Source organism: Acomys russatus, chromosome 14 (assembly GCF_903995435.1).
Source record: "Acomys russatus chromosome 14, mAcoRus1.1, whole genome shotgun sequence".
NCBI lineage: Eukaryota > Metazoa > Chordata > Mammalia > Rodentia > Muridae > Acomys > Acomys russatus.
The window spans coordinates 43,242,041-43,263,117 of record NC_067150.1 but is presented as its reverse complement, the minus strand read 5'-3'; the positions used below and the strand labels follow the sequence as shown (position 1 = coordinate 43,263,117).

General features: G+C 42.3%; 1 protein-coding gene across 1 annotated transcript in view; it reads right to left on the bottom strand.

Moving 5' to 3' along the window:
- Arhgap20 (Rho GTPase activating protein 20) overlaps positions 1-21,077 on the bottom strand; it is a 75,416-nt gene that overhangs the window by 38,596 nt on the left and 15,743 nt on the right. Inside the window, exon 2 of the mRNA XM_051156441.1 lies at positions 18,987-19,069. Coding sequence (XP_051012398.1) covers positions 18,987-19,069 — 83 coding nt within the window. The remainder of the gene's footprint in view (positions 1-18,986; positions 19,070-21,077) is intronic.

The following is a 21,077-nucleotide window of genomic DNA, read 5'->3' as shown; positions in this document are numbered from 1 at the left end:
TCAACTTTAATGTAAACATCTGTTGTCGTATTGCACAGTAGCAGCTTAGAAAAAGAAGGAAAGCGTGCAAAGGCAGCAAGGAATTGTTCTGTTCTGGAGATATTCCAGCTACAGCTTGAGAAGGTTTGATGATAAATCCAGATTTGGCATCAGCAGCTCTGTGGAGGCAGAGATTAGGAACAGGCTTTTGACATGCTGATGTTAGTTATCAGAAGAGATGACTTAAAAGTACAGAAATCGGCTTAAAGAGGGATGGAGAGAATGCTGAAGTATTGAGTTTTAGGACACACTAGCTTAAAATTCAGGAAAGGCAGGCAAGTAATGCTGACCAAGTAATGAGAAGTCAAGGAAAGAGTGGAGGAGACTAGGGGTGTCCGTTGCCAAAAGCACTGGAGAAAATAATTTAACTACTAGACCAAGCACTGTGGTGATCTCCAGTGACCTTGAAAAGAATAATTCTAATGCACCTATATGAACCAATTTAATATATGTTAACATCAAAGTTTTTATTCACTGATGATTTTAAAAGGCCACTACATACAATTTTTGAGAAAATGTTAAAACTTAACAAATAAAATTAGAAACATAACAGTGTAAGTTTCTAAGTCTAGGGAGTGACCTAATAAAATGTTTTAAGCTACCATTTAATAGATTTTTCAGCATTTACACACATGCAATTCTAGCACCCTATGCTACTATTTATATGGGCAGCACTACTTGCATTAACTGAGTTAATATAAAAAAGGAAGGGGCTGGAGAGATCGCTCAGTAGCTGAGAATAGGAACTTCTCTTGCTGAAGACCAAAAATTGGTTCCCAGTACCCATGCTGGGAGGCTCATGCTTGCAATTTCAGTTCCAGGGGATCTGACACCTGTGACCTCAGCGAGCATTTTACTCTTGCACACATACACACCTTAAAAGAATAAAAATATTTTTTTTAAAGAAGGAAGAAGACATAAGTTGGGAAGGGTATGTGGGTGGGGTGATTTGACAGTGCTGGATGGAGGACGTGGGGATGGATGTGATCTTCAGACATTATCTGAGGATAATGAAAAATGTAAAAAATCAAACAACACAGCCAAGTTGGTTTCATCCTATGAGTGTATAGTTGGTTCAACATCATCAAACCAATAAATGTAATACACAATTTAATAAAGACGTAAATCACATGACCATCTCGATAGATGCCTAAAAGGTTTTGAAAAAGTTCAGTCCTTCATGATAAAAGTTATGAAGAAATTAGGGCATTCGCACAGTGAATTGCAGTAGTTACTGTTTGCTTTCTAGGTCGTTAAAAATGTGGGTGACCTCAGTTCCAGGATGGGGAGAGGTCAGGATACTTGTCCTGAAAGGTTGCATTCCTAGAAATAAGAGCCGCATCTTTGTTTAGGAGCTTGTGACAGGCTGCTGCGGGTGAGCTTGACAGGCGAGCAGCCCACCATTGAGATCTAATGAGAATGACATGAAGAAAAAAGCCAACCTGCCTTTCCTCACCCACCCCTAGATTAAGCCTGGAGCCCCGAGTCCTTTGAAAAGCTGACCAAAGAGCTGATGATGCATTTGCTGACTTCTGACCTCACAGTTCTGCCTGTACATCACGACAGTGCTCTATTCTGACTTATTAGTAAGACTTATTAGTAACACAACGATGTGCAGTAGTGGTTGTCCAGAGAGTGGCTGCGTCACCAGCATCGCCTGGCAGCCAGTGCCCACGCCCTGCCCCATACTGAATCCAAATGACCAGGAACAGTGAACACACTCAGGGTGGTAAGAAGCTCTGTGTGCGGTTGTCATATCGATGAGAATTGGACAGCCACTGTCCTAAGACGCTGTGCACATGGAGGCCACTGTCCTAAGACGCTGTGCACGTGGAGCCTTCCGTGGGAATGACTAAGCCCTGGCCAAGTGGGTGGCAGGAAGAATGATATACACTTACACTGGCCTACTAAAATCTTTGGGGAAAAAATGTGACATAAGGAAGCTATCTGTGTGCATTTTCCTCGGGTTCCTTTTTTTTTTTTTTTTTTTTTTTTTTTTTTCTGATGCAGGTTGAGTTTTCTCTATATGAAATTCTTTTTTTTTTTTAAAATTTATTCTTGTTACATCTCAATGTTTATCCCATCCCTTGTATCCTCCCATTCCTCCCTCCCTCCCCCCATTTTCCCATTATTCCTCTCCCCTATGACTGTTCCTGAGGGGGATCACCTCCCCCTGTATATTCTCATAGGGTATCAAGTCTCTTCTTGGCTACCTGCTGTCCTTCCTCTGAGTGCCACCAGGTCTCCCCCTCCAGGGGACATGGTCAAATGTGAGGCACCAGAGTACGTGAGAAAGTCATATCACACTCTCCACTCAACTGTGGAGAATATTCTGACCATTGGCTAGATCTGGGAAGGGGTTTAAAGTTTACCTCCTGTATTGTCCTTGGCTGGTGCCGTAGTTTGAGCGGGACCCCTGGGCCCAAATCTGCCTATCATATTGTTCTACTTGTAGATTTCTAGGACCCTCGGTATCCAAAAAACTTTTAGATTTTCAGATTTTGCAAATTATAAATTTGAAACTTTAGAATAATTGGATGTTTGAGCCTGGACCACAATTCTAAACATAAAATTCACTTCTGTTTCATGCACACCCTGCATATATCAGCCTGAAGTTAATTACATAGAGGCCTACTAAACTCTGCTGGGGTCTGTCATAAGAGGACAGGTGTGAAATTTCTCATTTTGACATTACTTTGGCACTCATAAAGTTTTAGATTCAAGGATGTTTTTGTTTTTAGATTTTTGGATTAGTTCTGCTTAATCTATATTGTATGTTGTGCTTTCATATACTGTGAGTCCCAAAGGACATTTTTATATGACTCATTTACCCTCTAAAACACAGTTGTTCATTTATTTAACAAAGATTTTGATGCCAATTACGTATCAGGTGCTTTTCCAGGTGTTTGCGTATATGACTAAGGTTTCTGTTTCTGTGTACATTACATTCTAGTAGGGGAAGCATGAATAAAAAAAATAATAAATTAGGGTATTAGAAAGTATCATCTGATACAAGGTAAAACGGGTCCATTAGAAGGTGGATATGTGACGACTGTTGGAAAATGTCCTTCAGCCTTTGGTGGGTGGGTGGCCTGGGTCCCCTGTCCCACGGGCTGGTCCAGGCACTGCTTGCCACTGGATGGGAACTGATGGACCTTGGGGTCAAAGGTCTCAAGGGCCTGTTTCTTGCTCGAGGGCAGCTAGAGCTCTTTAGGGTGAGGCCCTTCTGGGTGCTAGGCCAGGTTCCCAGTCTCACCAGGGGTCAGCACCTACCTAGGAGGAGTGGCAGAGCAGATCCCAGTGGCTGCAAAGGCATTTCCGCCATTGCTACCTGACCACTGGACGCCCTGAAGTGACACAGTATAGAAGTAAAACACGTAGTCCATAAACCAGTTTTTATATTGGAGATTATAGTTCTGAAATGTGCACAGTTCCAACACAGATATGTGAGGGCACACTGCTAGGACTCAGCCATGCCACTACAGAACTAGCTTGTCTTCTTTCCATAGGGCTCTGTTCATGGGTGGCACAGGTAGTCTATGTACAGTTCCACAGATCACACACACATACATATGCACACACACACACACACACATGCATGCATACACACATGTTCACACATACGCACACACATACACACGCACACATACACACACATGCACATGTGCACACACACACAAATCCCTCAAGCTAATAAGTGATTAGAATAAGAGGGAGTCTGCTCAAACTACTGTACTAGCCAAGGACAATACAATAGTAAACATCGAATCCCTATTCTGATCTACCCAATGGACAGGACATTCTCCACAGTTATATGGAGAACGGGGACTGACTCTAACATGAATTCTGGTGCTCTGTATTTGACTACTTTTCCTTGGTGGGGAGACCTGATGGCACTCAAAGAAAGAATAAGCAGGTTACCAAGATAAGACTTGATAGCCTATGACCATATAGTGGAGGGGGGCAAGGTCCCCCTCGATCTTAGACCTAGGGGAAGGGAATAGTGTGAAAGCGGGAGGAATGGGTGGATACAAGTGATGGGATAACAATTGAGTTGTAATCTGAATAAATGAATAAAATTAAACTAAAAAAAAGCCAAGTATGTTTCTGCATATCTCACAGCAGCAGCCGTAGCCTCACCTCACTGCACAAGACTAGGTCTGATGACAGCCAGGCACTGATCAGGGGAGGACACAGAGGACCTCTCTCTCCATGATGGCTATTGGATAGTCAGAGATAATAAGGGAGGGGCAGACATTATCTTCAGTCCTGCACCCATTGATAAGCCCACCAGGATCCAGAGGATAGCTCCAAACCCACAGTCAGACTGACAGGCCTAGTTAAACTTACCAGGTCACAATAAACAATAAACATTCAAAGATGAAATTAAAATGTTAATGTTTATCTACACTACTATAGGTAAAAAGCTATCACTATTATCTCAGCAGTGGACTGAGTGGAATCGCTAAACAGACTAACACATTTACACAATGCTCACCGGCCCTAAAGCAACCAAACAGAAGTGAGAAAAAAGAAAAAAAAAAAAAAAAAAAAAAAAAAAAACCCCACAAGAGTGAAGTTGAGGGACTCATTCACCTGGACCTGAAAGCACTTCGAAGCTCTTATTACTGGGCTAGTGTGATTCTGGCAAAGTAGTACTGTGTACAGAAGGTGGCACAGACGTCCTGGACACAGCAAAATGACGGTGTGACCAAGGAGGACAGGGAATTGAACAGGGGACGGGTACTTTCTTAAAAAGTGTGGTGGAAGTAACTGGGCAGCCATATGCAATAAACTTGAGTATTGACCCTCATTTTATATGATATATAAAAATGATCCAAAGTGGATCATGTTCCTAAATGTGAATTTTTATAAAATAATGCTCAAGAGGATATCTTGACCTTAGGTCTTGCAAAAGAAATGACACAACACAGAACAAAGGTGTAAAAAGACACAGGCAGTAAGCTGGACTTCGTTAAACTTAGAAATCTGGCTCTTTGAAGGACAGTGTTATGAGGGGGAAAAAATAACTAGCTCTGTGTTTGGAGAAAAAATTCGCAAAGCATATGCTGAGCAAAAGACTGGCATATAGGGAACTGCGTGGAGATTATAAAGAGGGTCTATCTGCATTGAGTCATTGGTAATAATGGTTCACATCTCAAGGTGGTCTAAAAATGCGGTTGATGTGAGTAGGGAATGGGATCTATAGTATTTCAGTATTTCTATAGCATTTAAGGGGCTACTATACTGGATAGTATGAATTTGAACATTCAGCCCTTAAAACTCAATAATAATCCAAACAATTCAATGAAAATCACAATCAAGATATGAAAACTAGCTTTCTACCAAAGGAGAGACAGATAATAAATAAGCTGATGGAAAGATGCTCAACACCATTAGAAACTAGGTAAATAAAAACTAAATCAATAGGAGATAAAAATGACATACCACAAAGAATTCTCAACATTAAAAAAAAAAAAAAATGCCTGACTATACCCAGTACTAACAAGGATATGTATGCATGTGGCTACTGGAATATAAAATGGTGCAGCCACTATGCTTATTTTGCATGTATGTGCACATGTGTGTGCATGATTGTGTGTGTGTGTGTGGACACACCATGTGCATGTGTGTATGTGTATACGTGTGTGTGTGTGTGTGTGTGTGTGTGTGTGTGTGAATAGGTTCTTGCCATGGGAAGCAAGTGGAGGTCGGAGGACAACTTTCTGGAGTTGGTTCTCTCCTTCTACCATGTGGGTTCCAGGGATCAAACCCAGGTCAGCAACCTTGGTGGCAAATGCCTTTACCCTCCAAGCCATTTTGCAGGCCCAAGCACAACTACTTTGGAAAATAATTTGACAGTTTAATACATACACCGAATTTACAATCCAGATATTATATTTGCTGATATTTACTTGAAAATGAAAGCATATGGAATACAAGTACGTGCAAATCCTAGTATATGAACATATAAAGCAACTTTACTTGGCTATAGGCTATAAAGATACATCTACTGTCTACCAGCTAATTAAAGGGGTAAGTGATGATAAACCCAGACTCCAATATTACTCAGTAGGAAAAAGCAGTACAATATTCTTATTAACGTCTCAAAATAAAAACAAAACTCTGTGACATGACAGTGAATCACTGATTGCTTAAGTGTGGATGGAGGAATCCCAAGAGGGCAGGAACAAAGGCGCACGCCCAGCCCTCGGAGGTCACATAGAACTGTTCATTATCTGGCTCTGGTTTTGGCTTCACGTTTGTACAGCAAATTAAAACTCATCACCCTTCAGGTATGTGTGTTTTATTACACACAAGCTATTTAACAAAACAAAAATAAACTAAGGAAGCTCAAAGAACACAGCACAGAAGAAAGAGCGGCAAAGCCTACACTTGGTTCTTAGACAGTATAAAAATGCTTTAGTAACAAAGAGACTGGAAATCATCAATATCAGGAATGAAAATGGTACGCATACAGTTCTTGCACATCTTAAAAATATCAAGGCATAATTTTGCTTCAAAAATAAAATGTTATGATGAAACTGATGACAAGGATGAAATGGACATACACCTGAAAAGGGACAGGTTACCAAAGCCAACTCAGGAAAAGAACCGAATGCTTAAATAATCCTGTGTATCAACTGGTCGACAAAATAACACAATGATTTAAGGCAACTTTCAGATAAGAAAACACGATGCTTAAGTAACATCAGTGATAAATACTGCTGAACGTTTTAGGAAGAAATGGTAGCATTTCTCCACACCCTGAGAAAGGGGATGTGGCTTCTTTCCTTTGGGGGGTGGGCTCCCAACAGGGCTAATGCTGCGTGGCTTTCCTCGGTTGCTCCCAAATCAAGTAGTCAGGGAAACGTATGAGAGCAAGCAGAGTGGACATCAATCTTTATAACCTCATTTCTGTGGCTTTCTGCTAAACCTACTGGTTTAGCCAAGCCTGTGACTGCCAAGAGGCAGAAGTCACCAGGTAGGGGCACAACAGGAGCTGGCAGACAAAAACAGACCAGAGATCCCACAGAAACAAATGTTCAGCCTTTTCCTTGAAAAAGATTCATACTTATTTCTTACAGTGCCAGTTTTGGTTTCTTTAAAAAAACAAAAAAACCTAGTTATGTTGCTTTTGTTTTAATCCCAAGTATGGGATATGGGGCTGCTTTTAGTTTGTCCGTAGCTTTGTCAGCTGAGATAGGTGAACTCTAAGGACTCCGAGCATGTATAAAAACCAGAGCCCAGAGAGAAGACTTCGTGAGAAAGCTTTGAGAGACACTCCAAGGAGGAAGAAGGCTGCTGCTGGGTCATCCTGCTGCTCCTTCTGGTTACTGCTGATGAGAAGAACTGGGAGCTATCCTGAGACAAAGATTGGACTTGCCCCAAGGGACCCAACAACCCTAACTGACAGGAAGTAGCTAAGAGAACTACGCCCCTTCTCTCCACTAACCTTCTTTCTCTCCTGCCTGGTGTTGGAGGGTTGGAAGGTATTAGGGTGGATAACGGTTGGAAGGGAGGAAGAGATATAAGAAACACAAATTAAAAAGGATTAAGAGGGGCTGGAGAGATGGCTCAGTGGTTAAGAGCACTGACTGTTCTTCCAGAGGTCCTGAGTTCAATTCACAGCAACTACATGGTGGCTCACAGCCATCTATAATGAGATCTGATGCCCTCCTCTGGCCTGCAGATGTACATGCAGGCCACTGTATACATAATAATAAATAAATAAATCTTTAAAAAAAAGGATTAAGAAAGGCGCTACAATTTCTCAGTAGTACAACACACACTTATATTTTAATAGGTGCCCAAATGCATTAAAGGGACACGAGTTAAATAAAAACAACTTTATATATGTAGATGAAATATTTTTCATAAATTTAAAATATAAATTTAAAAAGGTTTATATACAAATGAGAGAGATGAAAGAACAGATATACAATTTCTATTCTGTATACTACTGAGTTACTGTGTATGTGTACACACGTGTGCATTTGCACATGAGCACATACATGCATGTATGTATGTGGAGGCTGGAGGTTGATGTGGGTTATCTTCACCCACCTTACTTTTTGAGATAAGGTCTCTCAGTGAACCCGGAGCTCACTGCCTCAGCTGTACTAGCTGGCTAGCAAGCACCAGGGGTTCTTTTGTCTCCACCTCCCCAGAGCTGGGATTACAAGTGTACTGTGCTAAATATGGCTTGCAAAGGAAGCATTTTACCAACTGAGCCACCTCTCCAACCAATCACTTGGATTTTAAAAACCCAAGTGAGGTAAGGTCCCATACTTGTGTCTTTTACCCCAGTGCTGCAGGTGTGTGTGTGTATGTGTGTGTGTGTGTGTATGTGTGTGTGTGTGTGTATGTGTGTGTGTGTGTGTGTGCACACGCACGTGCGTGTAAGAGAGGTGAGAATGGGAATTACTGGGGCTCACTGGCTGTCAGTCTAGCTCCAGGTATCCTGTCCCAGAGGACTAAGGCTGAGAGCAATAGAGCTGGATACTCAGTGTCCTCTTCTGGTATTCACTTGCACACACAGGGCTGTGTTCCCATATATTCATAGATACATAACACATATACAGAGGGTGGAGGGAAGAAAAGAGAGGGGAAGAGGTGGGAGGGAGAGGGAGAGAGAGAGAAGGGAGAGGGGAGAGGTGAAGAGAGAGACAGAGAGACAGAGACAGACAGAGACAGAGACAGACAGACAGACAGAGAGAGACAGAGACAGAGAGACAGACAGACAGACAGACAGACAGAGACAGACTGACTCACCACACAGACTTTGCTGGCCTAGAGCCCATTATACAGACCAGGCTGACCCCAATTGTTCCTGCATGTGCATCTTGAGTGCTGAGATTGAAGGTGTGCGCCACGACATTTGGCAACACAGAGAAAATTTAAAGCTGAAACCTGTAGAGTTGGAGGCTGGTTAGAAAGAACATGAAAGACTGAGTCAACTTCCTCGAACCCTCAGTTCTTCTGTATAACTGATGATAAGGAGAAGCCCCCAGGTATAGAGATAATATGTAAAATTCTATTGAGGTGAAGTGGGGCAGGGCACCAGCCTCTATCAGCAGGAGGACCAATGACATTGGCTCCTAACACAGAGAACTGTGGGGCCAGGCCAACCCAAGGTTTTCTCAGAGGCATCAATGACTGGATAATGGGGGTGCTAGTTCTCAGTCCTTGCCCAGAAGAAGACTTGGCAAGATCTGGTCTGGAGCTGAGGCCAGGGCCTTCAAGTAGTTAAGATTTCAGGCCCTAGGAACTCCTGCTTTCTTCCCTGAAGGGCTGTGCTTATCAGTTCTAAGACAGCTGTGTCTGACGTACCCTGTGTTCCCTTCGCAAACACTGTTTGATTTAGCTCTCTGCTGGCCGTGACCACTTTCCCCTAGACATGTCAGATACTGTACTTAATAAACCTGCTTGGCATAGGCCGATGGCTGGTGTAAGACCTCCTGGCCTCAGCTTCCTGCCTTCTTGGTTTTCCCTTCTCTGGTCCTCTCTCTTGACACTTTGTTGTTTGGGGCCTTGTTCATGTGGGTTTGGGTCAGACAACATAATAGATAGGCAAGTATTAAGTCAGCATACATTTCCCAGGCAGCAGTGGAACACACCTTTAATCCCAGCACTTGGGAGGCAGAGGCAGGTAGATCTCTGAGTTTGAGGTCAGCCTGGTCTATAGAGTGAGTTCTGGGACAGCCAGGGCTACACAGAGAAACCTTGTCTTGAAAAACAACAACAACAACAACAACAACAAACCAAAAATGAAAATACAAACAAAACAAAACAAAAAACCCCAGCAACATACATTAATTACTCAATAATTGTCTTTCCTCACAGAGGTTTCCCCAGCACTGATCACTCTACGCTTTCTCAGGCAGCCTTGGGCTCTTACTCAGCAAGGCAAGAAAGGAATTATGTATTTTAATCCAACTAATGTTTAAGCACTGAACATACAACTTTCGTAAAAGGCGAAAGATTTATATGATCTGAAGAGAAACCAGAGTATGCTGAGCATACAGCTTTCGAAGAGTAGAAAATATGGCCCTGTCACTCATTCAAATGGGAAAAAACAAGATCTACACCTCTAGCACTCAGATACCATGTGACTGGGGACCAAATGAGTTTATATACATTGATAAGTGTGCTTAACAAAAGCTTACATTGCAACTATAATGCGTGAGTTGTATTTTAACAGGTTAGCCCATTTTTGCAGATGAGGAAAATAAAGCACAAAGAGGAGAAATGCCTTGCCAAGGTTGCCACAGCTTGTAGGGAGAATGAGAACCCAAGGGCAGAAAGTAGTCCAAGAGCTCACTTAGATCAAATCTCTAATAGGAGTTGCCTCTCTACTGAGGCAACTCATGTCTTTGGCTTCCTTTTGTTCGTAGCTCTAAAGGGAAACCGACCCTAAAATGCCAAAAGTACTCTGGAGAACCTTAGCTTCTAGCTTTCCCAAGTAAAGAAGTACCCAGTCCAGTATGGCATCGACACTTTAGGACAGCCTGCTGTCCCCACCATGGACAGGGTGAGAAAGAGTAGCTCAGCATCCACTGGTGAGGCAGGGCTCTGCTGGCACCAAAAGGAAAGATTAGACTGCGCAGTATTTTTTTGTTTTTTGTTTTGACGCTGTTTTGCTGTCTTCCCCTTGGTGGGGAGGCCCGACAGCATACAGCAGAAGGGGAAGCAGGCTGTCTGGATGAGACCTCATATGCTGTGGTCATATGGTGGGGAGGGTGGTCTCCTTTTATCACAGGTCCAGGGGAGGAGAATGTGGCAACAGAGGGAGGGAGGAACGGGAAAATACAAGTGAAGGAATAATAGTTGGGATGTGATCTGAGTAAATTATAATAAAACAAAATAAAATAAAGTTAAAAAAAAAAAAGACTGCGCAGTAACTGTGATGAACAAATTAAGTCATGCTGGAGTGAAGCAATCAAGTGGGTGTGCCATTCTGAAGATAAAAAGATAAACTAGTTCAACCCTGTCAAAGTCTGCTAGGACAAATAAAGCCTTCTGAGGGTCCCCCAGGTCATGCCACAGGAAAGGCGTACTACATTAGGGACAGGACTATCAGATCACTTCTGAAGAACAGGAAGTGTTAACTGGGAGCCTCATTCCAACTGCAAGACTGAATAAAGGGGAGGAGGTGAGTCCACAGATCCATCCCTGTTTCCTGACTGCAGATGCATTCTGACCCAACACTTTCTCTTCTTAAAAGACCCATCTCTGCCTTAACCTTTATTATTCCTTCTTGTCTGCCACATATGTTTTTGGTTTCTTGTTTCCATAACTCCTGGCTTTTCTTTTCTTTTTTTTTTTTTTTTTAAACAAATTAAAGATGAGCACCTGTGGCTATACACCATTCCTTCTGGAAGTTTCCTGGCTGTGTCCCAGAGGTTCTAGCAGGTTTGCTATCATTTTCATTTGCTTTCAGAAGTTTTTTTTTTTTTTTTTGGTTTTTCGAGACAGGGTCTCTCTGTGTAGCCTTGGCCATCCTGGACTCACTTTGTAGACCAGGCTGGCCTCGAACTCACAGCGATTCGCCTGCCTCTGCCTCCCGAGTGCTGGGATTAAAGGTGTGCGCCACCACGCCCGGCTGCTTTCAGAAGTTTTAATATCTTCCCCTTGATTTTTTTTTTCAGTGACTCAGTTGCCAATGCTCTGTGCAGTTTTCTTTTCCTTTTTTCTTTATTTGTTTTTATGGTTTTTGCTTACTGCAGATTTCTAGTTTTATTCTATGATGGTCTGATAAGATACAAGGAATTATTTTATATTTTTTTGCATTTGTTAAAGATTGCTTTCGTGTGACTATTTTAGAGATGGTTCCATGGGCCACTGGCAAGAATGTGTAACCTCTAACTGTTAGGAGAATATTCCCTAGATGTGTGTGCAAACCAGTCCATCTATGGTATGTTAGCTCGGGAGTGTTCAGTTTTAGTTTGGAAAACAGATGTAAATATGAGCGTTGGGTACAGAAGTTTCTCACTATTACCATACTGGGGACTATCTGACTTCTCATGCCTTTCAGTGTTTCTTTTATACAATTGGGAATGCCAACCCGTGATGTTAAAAAAAAAAAAAAAAAAAAAAAAAAAAAAAGTGAAAACTTGTTTACATGCACTCTTGGCAAATCATTTCCACTGGGATGGTGGTGGCGCACTCCTTTAATCTCAGCACTGGGAAGGCAGAGGCTGGTGGATCTTTGAGTTCAAAGCTAGCTTGGTCTACAGAGTGAGTTCCAGAACAGCCAGGGCTACATAGGGAAACCCTGTCTTGATAAACAAACAAATAAACAAACAAACAATGCAGTGGCCTTCTTCATCACCCAATCTGACCTGTGATTTAGGAGCCTACTTCATCAAACGTAACAGTGGCTACACTGGCTTGTTAATGGCTTTAGTTTACTTGTAGACTGACTTCCATCCTCTGACTCCCAGTTTTTCCCAATGACTTTACCAGTAAGGTGGGTTCCTTGGAGATGAGAGACAGTGGATCTTCTTCTTCTTCTTTTTTTTAATCTAGACACCGTGTGTCCTTTAACTGATGGGTTAGGGCTATTTGCACACAATCTGATTACTGAGAGGGCTTTGCTGTTTCCTATAGTCTCTGTGTCTCATGCTTGGACCGAATTAACAACAGCTCTCCTCTTGCTTATGCGTTAGCACGAAGAGCTTTCTGGCTCATTGCAATGAACAGGATGGCCCCTTCCTGGCTCTCCCTTGTCAATCCTCTCGTGAAATGTTTGCTTTCCTATGCTCTCAGGCGTAAAACTGTCTTTTTCCTTCTGTGCGAAGCATAACTTTAAGTATTTTCTGCAGTCTTGGTTTGGCTGTGATAAATTACCTTAATTTGTATTTATCTTCGGTTACGTCTCCATTTCTTCTCAATTTTAAGAGACAACTTTGCTGGATATCGAGATCTTAGTAGACAGTCACTTACTTTTAGGGCTGGAAATAATGCTTCTCTGGTGAGAGATGAGGCTGGTGAGAGATGTTATTGTTATCTGCCATAGCTGCCTTTGAATGTGACCTGGTGTTTTGCCTTTACAGCTTTTAATTATTATTTCTTTGCTTTGTGTTTTTGAGTTTTTGATCCTGATACATAGTAGAAGAACTGATTCTCAACCTTCCTAATCCGTCAACCCTTCAATACAGTTCCTCACATTGTGGTAACCACCCCTCCCCACCATAAAATTATTTTCATTGCTACTTCTAGACTGTAATTTTGCTACTGTTATGAATTGTGATGTGAATATTGGATATGCAGGTCATCTGATATGCAATCCTTGTGAAAGGGTCTTTTGACCCCCCAAAGGGGTCATGTCCCACAGGCTGAGAACCAATGTGGTAGAAGAGATTTTTCTCTAATTATGCTTATTTGGGTTTAAAATATTCTTCTTGTGTTTGGATACCCAGATTTTTTTTTCCCATCTAGGTTTGAGAATTTTTCTGCTAAAATTTCATTGAATAAGCTGTCCGTGTCTTTAGATGTTATCTCAACTTTTTCTTCTCTCCCATGAGTTCCTAGGTCTGTTCTCATGAACCTGTTCCAGAGGTGCTGGAAATATGGTCATGCTCATCAGCTTCTGTCTTCACGTATCTGGGGTGGACAGTGGTGACGACCTCATTTGCCACCCCTGAGACCTGCTCTTCTTGATTTCCGAATAATGTTCTTCCCTGGGATTCCGCTTATCTAATCATCTTTCTTTTTGGTGTGCAGCACTTGTGAGCTTGTGGAGGTGTCACCATAGATTACTCTCTCATCTCTCTCTGTGTGTGCTTATTTGTTGTGTGTTTTGTGCATCTGTTGGGAGGACGTGTCCTCCACGTTTCTTTTCTTTCTTTTTTTTTATTAATTTATTCTTGTTACATCTCAATGTTTATCCCATCCCTTGTATCCTCCCATTCCTCCCCCCCCCCCTTTTCCCATTATTCCCCTCCCCTATGACTGTTCCTGAGGGGGATTACGTCCCCCTATATATTCTCATAGGGTATCAAGTCTCTTCTTGGCTACTTGCTGTCCTTCCTCTGAGTGCCACCAGGTCTCCCCTTCCAGGGGACATGGTCAAATGTGGACAATACAGGAGGTAAACTTTAAACCCCTTCCCAGATCTAGCCAATGGTCAGAATATTCTCCACAGTTGAGTGGAGAGTGTGATACGACTTCCTCCACATTTCTTATCCTTCTCGGTTTCCCCCTCTTTTTTGTTTTGTTTTACACGGGCCCTACTGGTGAGCTGCAGGAGTCCTTTCCTACTGCTGTTCAGGAAGGAGACCACCACAATGACAAAGATAATGACCTGACAGCAGGTGCAGTGTTAACGTGCTGTCAGACACTTGTGCACTTCTCCTGTGCCGCCAACGAGGTTCAGGGACAGTGGGGTGCTGGCACTGCTTAGAGAAAACGCAACTTATAAGATAGCCAAGGCTATTAATAGTGAATTAGTAAGATGAACTGGCAATGGGAAAAATGGGGAGGAACGAGTAACGAGATGAAAAGTGTGTAATACAGCTATAATATATAAGGTATCACAAAAGGTGTGAGGAAATGTTTTTGAGGAGGCCTAGAGAAATGACAATCGTAAGCGCTTTCTGGTGAACGCAAGTGTAACAATACAACAGGACAATTAAAGTAAGAAAGTAATAGCAATTAAATGATTAAAAAAAAAAAAGAAGCAATAAAATGAAACAGGAGGCATTATAATTGCAGCTGGAATGAGGAGGCTCCCTCCCTGCCCTGGGCTGGTCTTTCCTATCAGTATCCACAGGCTGGAGGGTGGGGAAGATAGCTGAGTAATTCAGACACATTACATCAATGTGCCCTTCCCGAGGAGACAGGCTTCTGTGACTAAGTCTGTGTTCTGCCAGAATCCCCTGATGAGAGGCCTCTCGCTGTAAATTACAACTGCAGGCATAAGGTTATTGTGTAAGTCAAATGCTGATTTCTGTACCCTCCGTATCTGGTTGCAAGTCTTATTCTGAGAGTCTCCTGTCTCAATATTGTATAAAACTCTGTTCCTTAATTATCCCCTGATATGCCAAATAAAGCAGCTTTCCGCCAATCACTGAGCAAGGAAGAGGATAGGGCTGGACTTCCTGCCAGCGAGGGGAGGAGGAGTTAGAAGAGGAAGTAGGGGGATTCAGAAGGGGACTCAGCCACAGGCAGAGGTGCAGGAGAGATGAAGAAGACTCAGCTGGAGCAAAGTATGAATTAAAAAGCAAGTAACTTGGGATTTTGGCAAAGATGGAGTCAGGATAATATAGAGGGTTAAGAACAGACTTAAAATGCTCAAGATTGTGCTGTAAAGCCTTACCAGCAAATATAAAGGGGTCTCAATTATTTATGTGATAGCTAGGTTAAGAGAATAAACTAAGAGAAACAAACAGTTTTATAAAAATAACCTTTAACATACGACCATATTTACGGCGCACTGGGGACTGTTCTTTCCATGTATAGCTTTCCATGAAGCTCTGGGTGAGCAGAGAAGGCCCGTCTGCCCGTGTTGACTTTTGCTGAGCCCATCGACTGCATCTTCATCCACAGCACACTTCTAGTGATCCTAGGCCAGTGGTCAGGGAGGTGAAGGTCTCCTTGCCTGAGAGTCGGGTTCCTATGCCACACTTTGGTCTCTGCTGCCTGGTTTTGCTTCAGCCCCCTCGCTGTTCCTGCATGCTATATCTGGTATCTGGCTGTATTTCTGCCTCTCTTGGCTCTCATGCTGTCTTGCCTGTGAGAATACTTCCTTGGCAGCTACAGTTGACTCTAGCTAAGCTCAGGTAGTATGGCACAATTGGGCACTGGTGGCTTGCTCCAGCTTTGTTGGGATAAAAAAAGTACAATTAGACCAGCAGTTCTCTATCTGTGAGTCGGGACTTATTGTAGGGTCTCATATCAGATATCCTGCATATGAGATATTTATATTAATGATTCATAACAGTAGCAAAATTACAGTTATGAAATAGCAAGGAAATAATTTTATGGTTGGAGGGTCACCACAACATGAGTAACTGTATTAAAGGGCCACAGCATTAGGAAGGTTGAGAACCACAAATTAAGACTATATCTGTTTTCTTAAGGAAAAAGAATCTTTCAAAAAAACCACCCCCACCACCAACAAAACCCTAAATTCCTTTCCTCTGGTTGCACAGATGTGGCTTCTCATCTGCCATTTATCTGCTTCTTTCTCTCTGACTGCACAGATGTGGCACAGATGTGGCACAGCTGTGGCTTCTGATCTGCCATTTACCTGCTTCTTTCTCTCTGACTGCACAGATGTGACACAGATGTGGCACAGATGTGGCTTCTGATCTGCCATTTACCTGCTTCTTTCCCTCTGACTGCACAGATGTGGCACAGATACAGCACAGATGTGGCTTCTGATCTGCCATTTACCTGCTTCTTTCCATTTGTGGCTTTTGATCTACTACACTTGATGATGCCCTTTTATTATACGAATCATCTATTTTACACACACACACATCCGTGTTGACTTCTTTTATATTGTACAATGACATTTAAGCACAACTATAAAATACTAATCAGAACCCCAACGACAATAAGAAGAGACACCAGAGTGCAATTCATAAAGTGTGTACTTCAGTATGGACATGTTCAGGCATGTATATATTTAAATTTAAGAACAATGGGGCAAGCAACCCCTCTATAGAAACAAGTGCCTCCAAATGTGGTACCACCAAGTGGTTTTTTATTTTAAATGGCTCAAACAAATACACAGTATAATTACCTACTGCTATATAGCACAGCTGCATTTCTAGCAAATGCAGTATCACTTACAGTGAATGTAAGCACTGTGTTTCTATATGGAGCAGTCAGGTTTTAGGTATGAACAACATATACAACTTTTCCTTCCACAAATATGCTGTATGTGGGACATTCCCTAGGGAGACCAGAACTTGGCTAACCTTGACTTTGCTGGATGCATCCTGTCCTATACCAGCTGTGCTTGCTGCTCTCTGCATTTTCTCAGAAAATCTGACCCTCTACACAATTCTACCAGGGAACAGAATATTTTTTATAAAACGTTTCAGTACTTTACAGCAATCAGTGCCTTGAAGAAGATGTCTGTCTACTGACCCTGAACTCAAGGCCTTTTTAAGCTGAGAACTCTACTACACTTCAAACCCACAATTCTGCAGTGACAGATTTCATTTAAACCCCTGTAAAGAGTGTCCCTGTATGCAGAGAACTAGAGGCGGCTGTGCTGATGACCACATACTTCTCTGTGTCCACTTCCCCTAAAATGACTTCTTCCTGTGCATCCTGGGTAACCAGAACCAAACTGTGAAGAAATGGCCATTTTCTCTCACCCACACCGACTCAGAAGTATGCTAAATCAAATATCTGAAGTCATTTACATGGGCACTGAAGTACTTTACTGCATTTTCATTAGGAAGAGCATCTTTCTAATTAAATTTGATTAGGAACCTATTGAATAAAAGTAGTTTATCTTTCTTGACCAACCCAATGACTAAAGTATATACTTAGGGCACAGGTCAGAAAAAACTTAGTTTGAGAACTAAAAAAAAAAAAAAAGTGATCTAAGTATCTTAAATATTTCATTAAACGGGACTGGAGATTTATCTTTTTCACCAAAACCTTCTGTATGACCATACAGATGCTCTGTTACATGAGCGGGCCACTTGGAAAAGCAGCATGGTTATAGATAAACCCTTACTTTAAATAAAGGCTGCAGAGACTCTCTTCATAAAGAAGGATGTAAATCTTCATGGAAAGTTACATAGTTGCCCTTTGAACATAAAATTGTCTCTGGGTTAAAATACCATTAAAAAAAAAATGAATGAGTTAGGGACCCAAAAAGATGGGTCATTGGATAAAATGCTTCCCATGTAAGTAAGCATGAAGACCTGGACTCAGACCCCCAGCACTCACACACAAAGCTGGTGTGGTCTGCATTTAATCCCAGTGTGGGGAGACAGACACACAAACGGTGATTGAAGGGCAAACTGGATAGGGAGACTGGTTGAATTGGGAAGTTCTGGGTTCAGAGACTCTGCTGCAGTAAACAGAGAGTGACTGAGGGACACAACCAATGCTAACCTCTGATCTCCACACACCATGCAACACACATGACGTGCACACACACGCACGCACACGCACACACATGCACGCACACCCAAAAACCTTGATTAGTGAGTAAATATCAGTTAAATTTGTACACATTATAAAAGACTTTCTTAAAATCCTCCTAGAAAAGTAATTAGACTTAATAAGTGAATCAGCCATTTTAATAGATATTTAGCCTGGTTTTCCACATAAAGCTGTACTAATTTACAATACTGCCTATAACAATAATCTTGGGGGGCTGGAGGGATGGCTCAGCAGTTAAGAGCACTGGCTGCTCTCCCAAAGGACCCAGGTTCAATTCCCAGCACCCACGTGGCAGCTCACACCTGTCTTTAGCTCCAGTTCCAGAAGATCTGACAACTTCACACACACAATCAGACATACAGACAATACATCAAAGTATGTAAAAATTAATAAATAAAAATTAAAAAAAGAAAATAATCTTAATATGGTTTACTTATTCATAAATACAATTGGTAAGAAAATTACCACATCCACCAATAGGTACTACCTTGTGATTAAAAGCAAGCACATTTGGGGATATAATGCAAACACGAAATTTTCAACACTGGGATTTCTATTTATCTAGGTAAACATTGACCCTCCATATGTACTTGTATTTGTGAGTCATGTGGTATGAAAGTTTAGTTCTAAAGCAACTGGGTACATGCCCTAAACCTATCTATGTCTTATTAAATAACATCATAGGTCATAGTTTCAAGCCGAAAATACTGGTGCCGATTAGCAACCTTCACACCCACTAAAAGATGGTCTGGACCCCTCCTCAGAGGGCACAGCGTGGACCAGCTGCAGATGGAAGGCCTTGCACTCACCTGGTACTTGGCCGCTTCTGTAAGGCTTTGTCCAGGATAAGGGATGGGGCACTCCTTCTCCTTTCTGCTAGTGTTTTCATTTTCTGTTGAGGGGGAAAAAAAAAAAATCAAGAGTGACCAGATGGCTCTGTGATATTTTCAATCTGATTCACCAAATTTTGTATTGACTATCAAGGAGTCTACAACTTCCGTGATGGATCCAAAGCTGCCACCTCTAAAACAAGCCCGTAAGCACCAGCATGAGGTACAGGCAGTTTTCTTACCAGGGAATAAAGGAATACAGCACCACAGCCTTTTGGGTATGTGCTAACTGCCAGCACACCACTTTTCCACTTCCCTGGCGCTGTGGCCCTGTAACACAGCTCCTCACTTTGTGGTGACCGCTCCCCACCCCCCCAACTTTAACATTATTTTCATTGCTACTTCACAACTGTAATTTTAGTACTGTCACGACTCGTAATGTAAATATATGACATACAGGATGTTTGACATAGGACCCCTGTGAATGAGTTCTTCCTCCAAAGAAGCCGTGACCCACAAGATCAGACAGACTCGAACCATTTTACTTATATTTCAAGGTATCTTGGCGAATATCATCTTGACTCCATTTTATGGTGATCATGTGGTCGCAACTAAGTTTCGGTGGAAGAAAAGATTTTGAGAGGTCAGATAAAAGGAAGGAGAATAACTTAAAGCCCAAACCATAGTGACTAGGACCTTTTTAAAATAAGATTTGTTTATTTTTATATGTATGAGTATTTGCTGGCGTGTACCTCTTGTATACCATATGCATGCAGTACCCATGGAGGCCAGAAAAGGGCCTTGGGCACCCTGGAACTGGAATTACAGGTGGTTGTGAGCCACCCTGTCGGGGCTGGGGATGGAATCCCGGACTTCTCCAAGAGCATCAAGTGCCCTTAGACACTGAGCCATCTCTGTAGTGCAGCATCTAGACTCTTAAATAAACATGTAATCATCTCTCAAATTTATTTTACATTTAAATGTTTACATAGGAGGGTATTTATTCTTCTAAGAACACTTGTTTTCTTTAACTTTACAAAGGAAAATCCTCTATTTAGGTAATATAAGTTGTAAAACAGGCTTGGTACTGGAAGTAAGAGCTGAAAATGTGTGGTGAGAGAGAATCTATTCAACCTGAGTTACCCAGATAATTATCCTCTAACTAAAGCTGTGCACACAGTCAGAGAGCCTGCTTCTACAGCTTGATTAGCCAGATTGACAGGACTCATAAACAGCCATGATTAAACTTCAGCCCGTACCACAAAAGCCACCCTTCCTGCTGCATCCTCTCTTTAGCCTGGCCCGTGGTCTTGCTCACTGCCCAAGAGCTTGGATCAGCCATGTTTGGAAAGTGGGCATGGCTCTAGTAGTAACCACACAAAACCAAGCAAGCTGGCTCGCTGCCAGCATCTCATTATGTGTCACAAAAGACGTAACCGTTTCTTAGCTGGCAAATATAACTTAAGATACCAGCAAAGGGGCATCTAGTTGGATGATATACTTTTTTTTCAGTATAATTCTTGCTCCATAGGGGTCCCCTAGTGAAGAGAGCAGGGGGTGTTCCTGCCACGGACTCTGTTGCCTGCTCATTGACCACTTCTCCCTGGCAGGGAACCTTACCAGGCCACAGAGGAAGAGGATGCAGGCAATCCTTATGAGACTTGGTAAGCTGGGGTCACTTGATAGGGAAGAAGGGGTTTCCCCCTCTCTGAGGACTATGGGAGGGCCATAGGGGAGTAGAGAGAGGGAGGGTGGGACCGGGATGAGACAAGGGAGGGGCCTATGATTGGGATGTAAAGCCAATAAATTGTTAAAAATAAATGTAAATTAAAAAAGAAAAGAAATGGAGACCACCAGACACCCAGGCCAGCCATTAGTGACTATACATCGGTCACAGGCTCCAGATTACACAGAGGGGGGAAAAACGTCTGCATAGTCTGTATTTGGTACTTTCCTCACAGAAATAGCACACTGACTCTCAAGTGTCCACCCTTCCCAACCATCGGGATTTCAGCAACTTAGTTCCCACATCACAGCATTCGAAGCCCATCGCACAGTCCCATTAGTCAC